At 29.1% G+C, this 14274-nt stretch overlaps 2 protein-coding genes across 3 annotated transcripts; one reads left to right on the top strand and one right to left on the bottom strand.

Annotated features, from left to right (window-relative positions):
- The first annotated feature begins 1027 nt into the window (after positions 1-1027).
- On the top strand, positions 1028-5038 carry LOC130676781 (nucleolysin TIAR). Its single transcript, XM_057483284.1, has 3 exons — positions 1028-2150; positions 2271-2567; positions 2643-5038. The coding sequence occupies exons 1-3, from the start codon at positions 1563-1565 to the stop codon at positions 2934-2936; spliced, it is 1179 nt and encodes a 392-aa protein (XP_057339267.1). The 5' UTR covers positions 1028-1562; the 3' UTR covers positions 2937-5038.
- Positions 5039-8038: 3000 nt separating this feature from the next.
- On the bottom strand, positions 8039-12488 carry LOC130676780 (spastin). Of its 2 annotated transcripts, XM_057483282.1 has the most exons (6): positions 12278-12488; positions 11360-12072; positions 10483-10653; positions 9856-10161; positions 8680-9675; positions 8039-8604 (listed from the first exon to the last, which is right to left on the bottom strand). In XM_057483282.1, exons 2-6 carry the CDS (start codon positions 11898-11900, stop codon positions 8441-8443), a joined length of 2178 nt encoding a protein of 725 aa, XP_057339265.1. In that variant the 5' UTR covers positions 11901-12072; positions 12278-12488; the 3' UTR covers positions 8039-8440. The 2 variants fall into 2 exon arrangements, with proteins under 2 accessions (XP_057339265.1, XP_057339266.1); XM_057483283.1 differs by lacking the exon at positions 9856-10161 and having other exon boundaries at positions 11360-12486.
- Positions 12489-14274: the final 1786 nt, after the last annotated feature.

Below are 14274 nucleotides of genomic sequence, written 5' to 3'. Positions count from 1 at the left end.
AAAAAAAGATTTGTTTTGAAAGTTATGTAATATTTTATTTAAAAAATGCCACATATTGGCTAGTTTCAGAAATTAGAATTAAAAATTTAAAAAATAAAAAAAATACACGTGTAGATTTCAAAAAATAATAAATAAGTGGAGCTTTTATTTTTATATTAATCCATAATCAAAAAATACATGATTGAAATGTTAGTTTTTGAATTATAACTAATATATATATATTTTTTTATATTTGAAAAATTACTCGTTTAAATTACGGAAAAATAAACACGAGTATTTTTTTCAATTTAAAAATAAAAATTTTTTCAAAAGTTAGAGAATTTTTTTATTAAAAAATGTCTGATGTCGGCTAACTTCAGGAATTAGAATTGATAATCGAAAAAATAAAAAAATACCCGTGTAGATTTCTAAAAATGGTAGGTAAACAGAGCAAGCTTTTGATTTTCGTATCAATTTAGAACCTAGAAATAAATAATTTAAAATATAATTTTTGAATTATGGCGAAGATAATTATTTTTTTACTAAACTAAAAAAATAATCGTCTTAATTTTGAAAAAATAAACACGAGTATTTTTTTTAAATCCACAAAAAGTTTTTTTTCCTAAAGTTAGGGAATTTTAAATTTTAAAAATGTCGGATGTCGGCTAACTTCAGGGTCATGTAAACAGAGTGTTTGTTACAATAATTCTTTTTTCGCCGACCCCTGTTCACACTCATAATTCAGTTACGAGTAGTCATTTTGACTAAATTTCAAATTTTAGTTCACCATTCTGTCACTTCAACAAACTGTAGTGAATTAATTTGTGCAACGTCCCCAGTATGGAGACTAAAAAAATAATAAATAAATGATTATAATTGTAATTAATTAAAAAATATATATTTTTGAGGTCATAATAAATAAAAATAAATATACTGACAATAATATTTTCTTAAGTAACATTAAATACCAATAAATTATAAAAATAATAAAATTGAAAGGTGGTTAAGAAGAGCGCTGATTGGTCGGTTGAGAAGCCGGTGTCCTGGTGTACTGACGAATGAAACAATATTATTTTCGCGGTCTTTGCTACAAACAGATTGGTCATGGAGTAAACGTGTTCATGAAAATAGATGCCTAAAAGTATATTGAGGGTGAATAATATAAAAATATATAAATAATATAATTTATTTAAATACAAGTGATAGAGTAAATGCAGTGTTGATAAATACTCGTTTTGGGTAAATAAAATAGTGTAAAAGTAAATGGTGTTGATTGGGTTGGTAAATAATTAGAGAAAGTGTGTGGTGGCATAACGAGTAGGGAAGCGCGGCCATTTTATGTTAGTATGACGTAGAGGCTGGGTGTGTAGCACAGCTTCACGTTGAACCGTCCGTGTTGATTGTAATAATAGCGAACTAAAGCGATAAACTCTGATGCTGGTCTTGAGATAAATGTACGGCGTACGTACGGGAGGTGTGATTTGTAAATAAAGTTTGGGGCAGAAGGTGGGTATTGTTAAGGTAGAGTAGGTTTAGCTAAGTGGTTGGCGTAGTTGTCGGCATAAAGCACAATCACAGAGAGCATGAGCGAGGAAAGTAATCCCCGTACACTTTACGTGGGTAATCTTGACCCATCGGTTTCTGAGGATCTGTTATGCACATTATTTTCTCAAATCGGGCCTATAAAGGGCTGCAAAATAATACGTGAACCCGGTAATGATCCTTATGCTTTTGTTGAATTCACAAATCATCAGTGCGCGGCTACGGCGCTGGCCGCCATGAATAAGAGACTCTTCCTCGATAAGGAGATGAAGGTTAACTGGGCCACGAGTCCGGGTAATCAACCCAAGCTTGATACCAGCAATCATCATCATATATTTGTTGGTGACTTGTCGCCTGAAATTGAAACCCAGACACTTAAAGAGGCATTTGCGCCCTTTGGTGAGATAAGCAACTGTAGAATTGTACGTGATCCTCAGACCCTGAAGAGCAAAGGGTATGCGTTTGTGTCGTTTGTTAAGAAATCGGAAGCTGAAGCTGCGATAAATGCTATGAATGGACAGTGGTTGGGTTCACGGAGCATTAGGACAAATTGGTCCACCAGAAAACCACCGCCACCGAGATCTGAGAGACCAAGGCACACAAATAATAGTAAACCCAATTATGAAGAGGTAATATTATTTTATTCATCATCATTATTATTATTATTATTATTATTATTATTATTATTATTATTATTATTATTGTCATTACTAATATTATTATTGTTGTTGCTGTTGTATTTTTAATAGGTATTTGCACAGAGTAGTCCAACAAACTGCACAGTCTACTGTGGCGGATTTACAAATGGCATCACTGAAGACCTAATTAACAAGACCTTCTCTCAATTTGGTACTATTAATGATATTAGAGTTTTCAAGGACAAAGGCTATGCTTTCATTAAATTTACGACGAAGGAAGCGGCAACACATGCTATTGAGGCTACGCATAATACAGAAATCAATGGTAGTGTTGTTAAATGTTTTTGGGGAAAGGAAAATGGTGATCCTAACAGCGTTGGACCAAATGCTAATCAACAAGCTCAACAGGTAATTATTATAATTATAGTTATTGACTATCATTACAATTGGAGTATTGTTTAAAATTATTGTTGTTTTTTTTAGGTGACTGCCGGAGCTGGACAATATCCTTACGGTTATGGTCAACAAATGAGTTATTGGTATCCACAAGGATACCCACAGATGCAAGGTCAGTTCTTGCAGCCAGCTCAATACTACAGTCAGTACTATAGTCAGCAGCAAGCTCAGCAGTACATGAATAGCATGAGAATGCCGGCACCGGCTGCTGGCGCGTGGCAACCTGGACAGGCAACAGCCGCACCCCCAACTGGAACAGCTGCTCTTCAGCCAGGACAGCAAACTATGGTTTATACAATGCCGCAGTATCCTACACAATGAAACCGATCTTGCAGATACTAAGTAAGACCAATCGATTTTCGAGACATGTGACAAATCAGATTAAAAATGGATTTAAATAAAAGTTTTATTTAAGAAAACAGTAATAATAAATAATTTCTCGATAATATTCAAACAGGGGCTTCTTTGAGTAATAATTCTAGCACGTGTCTGGTACAAAAAAACAAGTGCGTTCACGCTCTCTCCATCATTAACCAAGAATTATTTACAAAACATTTAATAAATAATTAAATAAAATAAACATTGATACAAGATGCATTATTAATTACACATTGATCTTGACGATTCTGCATATCGGAATAATTTGTTATTATATATTCTTCGGGACTAAAAGTATTCGTATACAAAAATTAAAAAAATAAAAAAAAGAAACAAAAACAAAAAAAAATAAAAAATAAAAAAAAATGTTGTTCATCTATATTTCCATATCCAATTGTTAAATCACTGCAAGCAAGTGAACTTAAACTATTGTTCAGTGAATAAAATTGCTAGTTTTCAGAAATGAATTTTTAATTACAATTGTGCGAGCGTGACGTGTACTGTATAATATTTTTCATTGTAGTTTTGCTACGACAGAGCCCTGTACTAATTTAATATTTAATGTCATATCCATATTAAATAATTTGAGTTTAAAAAATTTTTTTTGTTTGTTTAAATATTTTGTTTATTTGTGAAGCGTGATTACCGTTGTTTCCTTTCTATAAAGACTAAGTTTTTTTTTTTTTAAATGACTTTTCGATGTGAGATTAGTTTTAGTCTCAAGAATAAATAAAAAAATTGGATTAACATTGCGTGATGAAAAGTCTAGGGCTCTCAATGTGGAGCAATCATAGCTAATGTAGAAAATTAATTGACAAAAAAAAATAATAAAATGACAGTGCGTTTATTGTCGGTGGTTGTGAGACAGCGTATGTTTCACCATCTTAAAAAAATTATTAAATTATAATAATTTTATTAATGGTTTGAGTAATAAAATATTTAAATTTATAAATTGTAGATTGAACTTTCATTTATTTTTCTTAATCTATCAGGGCTAGTTTTTCAAACCGGGTTTTGAGTTAATATTGCTAGTATATCTATACATTAACAATATATGGATATACCAGCAATAATAATTTAAACCCGGATCAAAACTTAACTCGGTTTGAAAAACTGCCCCTTATTTTCTTTCTTTCTCATTCTTTCTATCCTATTTTTTTTTTTTTTTATTTTCACTAACATTCAGACTCTGACTCTAATGATTATTTGTAAATTTTGCTTTATCATTGGACGACATTTTGATCTTAATTAAGAGAGTCATTATAAAAAATAAATAAATCAACAAAGTTACATGACATGTCTATTTATCCATTAGTGTCTTCCAAGTAATTGTGTGGTTAAATGAAGATTATGTCGAATTATAATAATTCATTTTTATATCATAACTAACTATTAAATAGTAATTTTAATTGACTAATAAATAAACAATACTAAATAAAAAATTCATTAATATTTATTTATAAATTGTAAATTACTGTTGTAATAATTTTTTTCAACGTGATTTTTTTTTTACTCACTCTAATTATGATAAAAAATTTTTTGTGTTTTGTGTTATAGAGTAAAAACAACCACCGATAATAAAATTTTTATAAGAATGCCCCGAAATTTCCATTCGCACTTTTCACCAAAAACAAAAAAATTGAAAATAATAAAAAAAAAAGAATGAATAAAAATAAAAATTTGTCCATAGTCAGTTATTAAGCGTAATGTGTAAGACATAGTAAAAAAATAAACAATTCTGATTTAAAAAAATGATGATACGAATAATATATAGACAAAAAATTATAACTACAATATAACTGAAAATTATAATAAATGAATAAGTAATAAAACGCTGGCAGCAGTAAAAAATTCTGACTATGGATAACTATTAATCAGTGAAATAATGGAAGACGTAAAGAAAAGAAAAAAGAAAAAAAAATGATAAAAGAATGTTATATAAAAAAATAATTTAGGTATGTGGGGTTGGCACAAACCTCGACAATGCTTAGGATAATGTTATCTTATAATAAAAAAAAGAATAAAAAAACAAAAAAAAAAAAAAATACAAACAAATTGTCCTTTAAATGAAAAAAAGGAATAAATATTTAAAATACATAATCGTATTTCTTTTTTATAAACTTGATATGCCCATTGAAATAATAACTAACCAGATATTTAATTTAAACGCGACATTATTTTTATTCACCATCTCATATATTACATTAATAAATTGACTTAATATTGTTTTATAATTATATAAATTTAAACAATCGCATACGCGATGGCGACTAGAAAATAGCTAGTTCACATATGATTCGAATTAGTGAATCAACGGCAATTATGCGCTACTATAATTAATGCTATTAATTTAATATAATTATTATTTTTTAAATATAAATATAACATTTTAAATTAAAATTATTAATTAACGAATACATCGCAACGATATTTAATATAAATAATGAACTGCTTCTACTCTATTATTTAATATTAATTTCAAAAAATGGAAGTCTAATTTGGTAATAAATTACAACAATTATTAACAATAACTAAACATAATTTGCTTATTACATTCGAGGAAGTCATGAAATGTAACTGAACTTAATTTAAACAAAAAACAAATTAATAATACAAGTAATTAATGATTGTACATAGCACATACAGTAATGAAATTATTTTCATCGCACAATTTCATATAAATTTACACCAAAGCATCGGTTATTAATATGAATCCATCATAACATCGAGTCCAATATGTAAAATTTCCGAGCCTTTTACATTTTATTTATTTTTTTGACATTTTATTTGACATATTAATCAAAAAGTGATAAGTAATTGTTAAATCACATTATTTATTTTTTGTTTTCTTATTTAATTTAACGCTATGAGTTTATAAAAGTAGCAAAATAATTGGATCAAGGCTGAATTGTATCGGAAGGCGTAGGAAAATAGCATTTTTTCATTTAATGCTGTACTTCCCTATAAATCGATTAGATTGATTTTAACTTTTTTTTTTTTTTTGTTAAATTTTATTTTATTACCACAGCTTTCGATCAAAATTGAATAATAAATATGTGCTGGTAAGTGCGCATTTTTTTTTATCTTTTAAAAAAAAATATATTTTTTTTGAGCTTTGGAAAACGTTCATTATTATTATTATTACTTTTTTTTTTTTTTGTATTCACCCGTACGTTATTGGAGAAGTAAAAAAAAGCAATGATTACTATAAACGTAACGATATGACATTGCCATTTAAACATAAAAGTGTTATCAAGCTTATCGTAATATTAATATATACATACAAATATTTTTTTTACGGAATGTTTCGTTAATAAATTAAATAACAAGTTACAAATACGAATTACATGTCTTGGAATATATATAATAATAAGAAGCCTCAAAAAACATTAACAATAATTTTTTTTCTATCTTAAAATAATTAAATAAGATAACAAATTAAATAGACGAGAAAAAAAAGAAAAAATAATTTTATAGCAGCTTTCGTGTTTGTACTTATTTCATCATTTATGTTCTATTTTGCGTAGCAGTAAAAAGCAACTGCAAGTTATAGTAATACAATTAAGATTAAAGAGGCTCGCTGTTAAATTTACATAACAATTCGTTTAAAAATATCACATACATCGTTCAAATTTTACGTACGATTCGAACGACAGTAGTTACGATATTACATTTATTTTTATAAATATATATGATCGAGTATCAATTATATATAGGGAGCGAATAAATATACATGCAAAATTACCGACATCGGTTATCTTTATATTATTTGCATGTGAAAAATACAATTATTATCATCGATAATTGAAAAAATTAATAACTATTCTCATATCAATCTACTTTTTTTCTCACAACAATACACAAATATTTTGATCACAATGCAACCATCGACACTAGGGCGATTCAAAAAATTTTTTTTGTCTCTTACCCTCTGAAAACGTTAGTGGTTAACCGAGAAAAAAATCTTCCCAAAAAATGGCCCTCTAACTCAACTCTAAGAGGTCGCAATTTTAATTTTAATTTTACATTGAACATGTGAAATTTTTTTTTTTCATTAAAAGTTTAATTACTCATAAGCTACTGAATATTTTTTAAATTGATGCATAAATTTTGAAAGCTGATTCCTCAAGCTCTCTGAAACCTTATGATAAGTCATAATTATCATAATTGAAATGCCAATTGAAATTATCTGAAAAGTATCGATTTTGTATAGAGTTAATATCGACGTTCTAATTAGCAAATTATCTAACTCTATTTCAGAAAATCTTCTATTTATGCGAAAAAAAAGTGATTTAAAAATTTTTTTTCATCTAAAAATCAATTCCATATTGAGTATATGTATAATATTTTTGTCTAAATTATTCAAATAAGATTTGTTCCGACTATTAGTATCTGAAAATTGCACAGAATCACCTACTAAAAAATATGAAGTTAGACAATTTGCTAATTAGAAGGTCGATATATTATATAGTTTTGGAAAGCTTGAGGAATCTGCTTTAAATAATTAAACTCTTAATGAAAAAAAAACATTTTTACCTGTTAATCAAATGTGAAATTAAAATTAAAATTGCGACCTCTTAGAGGTGAGCTAGAGAACCCATCAATTGGGAAGATTTTTTTTCTGGGCAGCCACTAACGTTTCAGAGGGTAAGAGCGGAAAGAAAATATTTTTTGAATCACCCTAATCGACATACTGTTATTTTATTACTAACAAAACCTTAAGGACGAAACTCTTTTACTTTTCTCTTAACAAAAAAAATTTTTTTAATCAAGAAGACTGAACAATATCACTGTTTTCCAATAGAAAAAAAAGATTTAGGATTACGTATTTATATTCGTTGTCTAAATAATTTTTCACATTTCAAATCGATGTAATTTTCAATCTCTCATAATTATTTCAAAATTAAATTTTTTTTTAAATTCTGATTGCTATCTGAGACATTATTTCACTGGTATCATATTTCTTACGGTTAGTATTTTATTTTTTGATATAGGTGTTTTTGTACATGTGTTTTAAACTACGACTAGATAAGTGACTGTTTATATTTTTTTATTCTTCATTTTTATTTTATTATCCTTATGGACGTGCACTGTTGCATTTAAAAATGTAAATATACTCCTTTTTTTTTTTTTTAACTATTCTTAGTATGCTTAAAAATTAATTGAAGCTATAGAAACAATTTTTTTTCTACCAATTTCTAGACAATTTAAATTTATTAAATGACTTATCTTTTCGCAGTTGCTAATAGTATCACTTAAAAAATCCTCACTGTTACTTATGGATGTAATTAATAACAAAATTTGCTTTGAGATCCTTCAGTACTTTTATCCTCAATGCAAAAATGGTAGTAAAAATGTGAGCGCTTTTTTGTTTTATTATTTTTTTCTCTTATTAGAGATATTACAGATATTCAAGTACGGAAGCCCTTAAATGGGCGCTTTATAAATCAAAGACTTACATCTCCGTACTCGAGACTCCACTTTTCAAATGCCGCGAGGCTTGACGGTGATACGGATCGGCGAATTCTCTTCAATGAATCCAAAAAATCTTGCAGAGTGATGTTGCGAACGAGGTTTAAATCAAGTGCCTTTACTTGCTCAGGATTTAATTCTATAAAGAAAAAAAAAATTACAAATAAATATAATTAATCATAAATTAAAAATACTAGTTTGATAAAAAGTTTACCTCTAATAGGTCCAAGAGCAGCATCCTTTGCTAAACCAGTTAAATCACTTCCAGAATATCCTTCAGTAAGAATTGCTGTCTTATGAAGCTCTTCAGTTGTCAATGGATCACTGTGTTTACCCAAAAGTCTCTTTAAAAGTGTTACTCTGGTTTGAAGATCTGGCAAAGTAACATAAACACGTTTAGGAAATCGTCTTAATGCTGCTTCATCTAATTCCTGCGGTCGATTAGTTGCCGCCATAACAAGAACACGTTCATCTGGATTACAAGGTAACCCATCAAACTCAACAAGAAATTCTGTTTTTAATCTTCTTGATGCCTCGTGTTCATTGTCACGTCTTTCACTCAACAGAGAGTCAACCTCATCAATAAAAATAACTGACGGTTGGAGCTCTCGTGCAATAGCAAATAATGCTCTTACTAATTTTTCTCCTTCGCCGACATACTTCGACGTCAAACTAGCAGCAGATATTGAAAAAAATGTAGCATTACATTGAGTTGCTACAGCACGAGCTAATAAAGTCTTTCCATTACCAGGAGGTCCAAATAGCAACAAACCTCGTGCTGGTGTTCTCAGACCTGTAAACAGTTCAGGTCGAAGAGACGGCAGTATTACCATTTCTTGTAGCGCTTGTTTAGCAACTTCCTGGCCAGCAATATCGTCCCACTGTACTGCAGTACCACCTTCTAATATTTCATCTAAAATAACTTGGGCTAATTTAGGATCAACTCCTTTTAACATTGGAACTTTTCTCGATGGAGTTCCACGGTTGCTGTTTGAACCTCCAGGTGTACCGGGACGTCTTATAGGAGATCCATTTCCAGGCACTGATAACTGTCGTTTCATGGACGGAGGTGTCCCCAAAGGCTTTATTGGTGTCGTCCGATGACACGAATGTGTTGGTGTCGACCGACCCATACTCCGCGGTAATGTTTGACTTTTACTTATTGTCCCCGGTACACGTTTACTCGCAACAGTCAGCTTCCTACCAGATGCTGTAACATTTTAAATGTTAATTTAAATTTTAAATCTTCGTTAAATAAATATTGAATTCATAAGTTAACATTATACACAAAGCTCACATTTATTGTAAAAAAAAAAAAATTAAGTTGCCATGCTGGTAATTATTAAAATTCTAACTAAAGTAAAAAATAAAATAATTATTATTTCAATACCTTCTGAAGTACGAGTATGGTTATTTTTTGGCGACAATGGTCTTTGCATTGTCGACTTATTAATATGTGTATTTGTACCGTGAGTTGTATTGGCAGTATGAGAATTATTGATGTAGGGTTTGATGGAATTATTACTAGGGTCCATTAAAGATTCATTTGACCGTAATACCGATAAATTTTTCCTTATTCTTGGATACTTTATTTTATTATTACTATCAGAAGCATCAGAAGTACTCTCCTCAGTACTTTTTTCACCACCACGACAGTCATTAGCTACTTCCAGTTTTTTCAGCGCACAAATATTCGCTACAAAAAAATAAATAAAAATATTCTGCGTCATGCTTTACACATCAGGCGACATTTAAAAAAATATATGCACATCTAATAATTATAATTATTTTTTAAACAAAAATTGTTAAACAAACATTAATTATGATTCAGTGAACTACTCACAGTAATAATAATTAACTATAAATAACATGCCAGTATATAATGTATTGATAGTTTAATTTTAAAAAAATTCGTGCATTAGTTTATGACAGTTAAGATTAAATTATAATTATAAAAGTGCATTCACATTGATTTTATTTATCTAAACGAGTAAATAGAATAAATAAATAATTATACCTAAAAAATCAAGTCGATCCTTGGCCATTACCAAATTAGCTCGCATTTTTTCATGTAATCTCTGTGCTCTCTCGTAAACTTCTCCTCTGCCTCCATAACATTCGACAGCAACTCCCTTCTCTAATTCTCCAATACCTTTTTTGTATAATTCAATTGCCATCTCTTTATGTCCTAATAAAAAATATAAAAAAAGGTTATATCATTTACCATCTATACAACATAATTAAATACTAACTTAACATACTGATGACGTTTTAATAATTAAATATTAAATTCAAGATCATGAGTATTTGGAGCAAAAAAAAAAAAACAATAAATATGATCCTGAAGTTGAGTGTGAATGTAGCAGACATCAGACAAATTTAAAATTATAAATAATTAAAAAAATAATATTTATAAAAATTGCACTTATCAATTTTAAAATATTATAAATGCGGATTTTTTAAAATTTTATTTTATTAATTATTTACTCGATTTATCAATAATTTTAAATTTATCTGACGTCTGTTACACGCACACTCATTCCTGGTTGACAGACAATTAACGAATTTTTGATTTTTTTTTCACCAAATTAATGACAAAAAAAAAAACTAAAAATATACACATGTATATTATTTTTTTTATAATTCACATTTTAAAAAAAATCAAAAAATTATTAGACGTCGCCTAACTTCAGTATCATAATAAAATTACTATTAATTTTAGTCGTTTCGTTTTCTATTCATTGACTCGGTATTTTTAATAAAGTTTAAATACAAAGTAAGACTCATGTCAGCAACGCAAAATGTCTGATTGTACAGCAGCATTAGTTATTATTCTTTTATTTAAATACCCGTGATTTTAAAATTAAAATTAAGAATAATAATAAAATTAATACCTTCATTCTCTTCATCAATTTTCAAAGCCTTGCTAATAAATTCAAATGCGCGTCGATGATGATGTTTTTGTTTAGCAAGCAACGGGTCACCAGGACCAGGCCCAGGTCTTCTTGCTATTTGCGACATAACAGAACTATCTTTATCACTTGATACAGCCAACAAATCGTTTGTTTCAGGCCTAACAATAATCTCAAACTGACACTGTCCTTTATTTGCTTTAGTTCTACGAATCAAGTGGTTTGTCGATGCGTACAGATACTTAAAAACAACAAACAGCTGATAAAGCAGAGTTCTCAACACATTAAAAACAAGAATAAGTGGGAACGAAACGACATAGAGATTACGTTTGTGTATAGACGGTTGTGGTCCATCAATTAAATTATGCCGATGACGATGATGATGGTGATGGTGATGATGATGATTCCCGTAGCTTATTGTTGTTGTTGCTTTATCACTGTTTTCTAATTTAGTAACTCGTAATTTTTTTGGCGACTTTGATCCGGATTTACGTATTGAGCGCCCGCCATCACTGTAAGACATTTCCTCCCGCGGTATTTACTTCTTTTTTTTTTAAATTATTATTTTTAGTTTTCGCCTTGTCCTCAAGCTGATTATTTAATTTACTCGAACACTCAACTGTTAGCCACTTCGACATTCCCGATTTTTATTTGAATTATTGGCCCACTTGCTGGGTGCAGAATTATCCTGGTTCCTACAATATTTTATTATATGTCTATATATGTATATATATATTGTTGGGCGAGTCTATCCGGTCTGTTTACATTCAACTATATATTAAATATATATCTCATGAGAGGCTGTATGTACTGCTATGTTGTCAACTGGCAAAAGACAATTATCGTACTGACATACAGTAGCAAGTACGTCTACTAATTCAAAGCTCTATATGTACTTACTGGTTTTCCTTTTTTTATTTTAGAGTAATACAAAACACGCAATCTTATTGATTCTATTTATCTAGAAATAACTGCACGCACTTGTCAAATTCCAATGCACAATCTACATGTATTTCGCTGAACCTCTACCCAATATTATCTGCACCCGCGTGCGCACCCCTCTTCATTTTGTTCACTTGCGTGCTAGAGACTGGTCACATACAACCAGATTAACTCTGTAAAGTATTTTTTTCTCACTCCCTTTTATTCAAAAAGAGACTTTTTTTTTTTTTTTAAATACAATCGTATTAGTACCCAGTTCCAAGAATTATTTTATCGCAAATGGATAACGAGATCATTGAATTTCTTCATAGAATGTCCTTTTGTAGGGTTAATGAACTATATAATTAATTATCGCTATATATGACCATAGTTTATTTTATTTGATTTATTATTACACAATTTGCAATAATTATTTTTAGTAATGATAAGAATTAGAGAGAAACAGTTTTTTTTTACGAAATCATTGATACTCAAAGTAGCAGACATTAGACAATTTTATTATTTTCCCTGATTAAGAAAAATTATTTGAAATGATTCACAACAATTTGAAATGATTTAAAACAATTTGAATCGACTAATATATAGATATACACTTAGCATGGATTAAATGACTTTTCTTAATTAGGGTTTATAAACAATTTACTTGTAAATAAAATAAAATTTTTAGAAAATGCATATAAAGATTTTAAAAAATTTTTTATGTGCAATTTTTGAAAGTTTTTTCTATAAATATTTTATTTCTTTATTCAAAAGAAATTCATTTTTTAATGTCTGCTACTTTCAGTATCATAAATTTTTTTTATCTGATTGTAGACTTTTCCCGCCTTCCTCAATTTGGGCGGCATGAACCCAGCCAACATATATAAATTATTTACATATCTTGCATCGAGTAAATGAATTGATAAAATATTTATGATATGTATTGTATGTCTCAACTTGAAAAGAAAAAAAAATTAACTAGCACGTAATAAGAAAAAAAATAACTAATTTAAATTTATAAAAAAAATGCTAACACAGTTTTATATATGAATCAAGAAAAATCATCATGGAGACAACTTCCAATTAACGACTCTGCATTTGTAATTATCAGTAATTTGTAATATTTTATATCTTACAAAACATACAAATAATGGCTAACGGTAAATGTTATTGTTTTGTGCACAACATTGCCGTGTGTAGCTAAGAGAAGATTGCCGCTACAATATCACATATCGAAGGTGGTGGTCCGATACCAACACCTAGCATCGTTAAACATGCATGCCGGCTGTTGGATTACCGTTTGAATATTTAATCTATGGCGGTTCCTAATCCTGGGAAATGAAAAGAGAAGAGTTTCTGTTTTTGCATGTATCTCAATCCTGTCCCCAATTACAGAATCTGGCACGTGGCCCTATTAGGACGATAGCCAATAAGGAAAAAAAAAATCCTGTCCCCAGTTTCATTAAAGGAATTATCTTATTTAAAAAAAAAGGAAAGCAAAATTAAAAAAAATTTTATTTTGAATATCTTTATGGGTAATTCGAGTCACGACTCGCGCTGGTAAAAATAATTTATTAATTATAATTTATATTTTTACCGTCTGGAGCTCAAATTTACAAGGCTCACCTGTAATTTTGTTTTAAATATTACTTCTTTAAATCATCAAATCTTTTTGTGTTGATCCCATTTTGGCCCAATTTCCCCGGGTCAAAAATAAAACTTGGTTTAGATTTGGTTTACCAAATCGAAATTTGGAGCCGTTTGTCACAAAACAAACTCGACTTTTTTTACGGAGATATGAAATACATTGAGTTTTTATCTTGGTTTAGGCTTCACTGGCTTACTTAGTCACGATTTAAGACGAAAAAGTCAAGATCAAGTCGAAATTGACTTGGTTTAGACTTATTCGACTTAAATTATAAGGCGAAAAAGTCAAAACTAAGGTGAAATAATTTTTATTTATTAAGGCGAAAGTA

Source organism: Microplitis mediator, chromosome 10 (assembly GCF_029852145.1).
Source record: "Microplitis mediator isolate UGA2020A chromosome 10, iyMicMedi2.1, whole genome shotgun sequence".
Classification (NCBI taxonomy): Eukaryota; Metazoa; Arthropoda; class Insecta; order Hymenoptera; family Braconidae; genus Microplitis; species Microplitis mediator.
The sequence above is the reverse complement of the archived record's forward strand: the minus strand, read 5'-3'. Positions and strand labels throughout refer to the sequence as shown.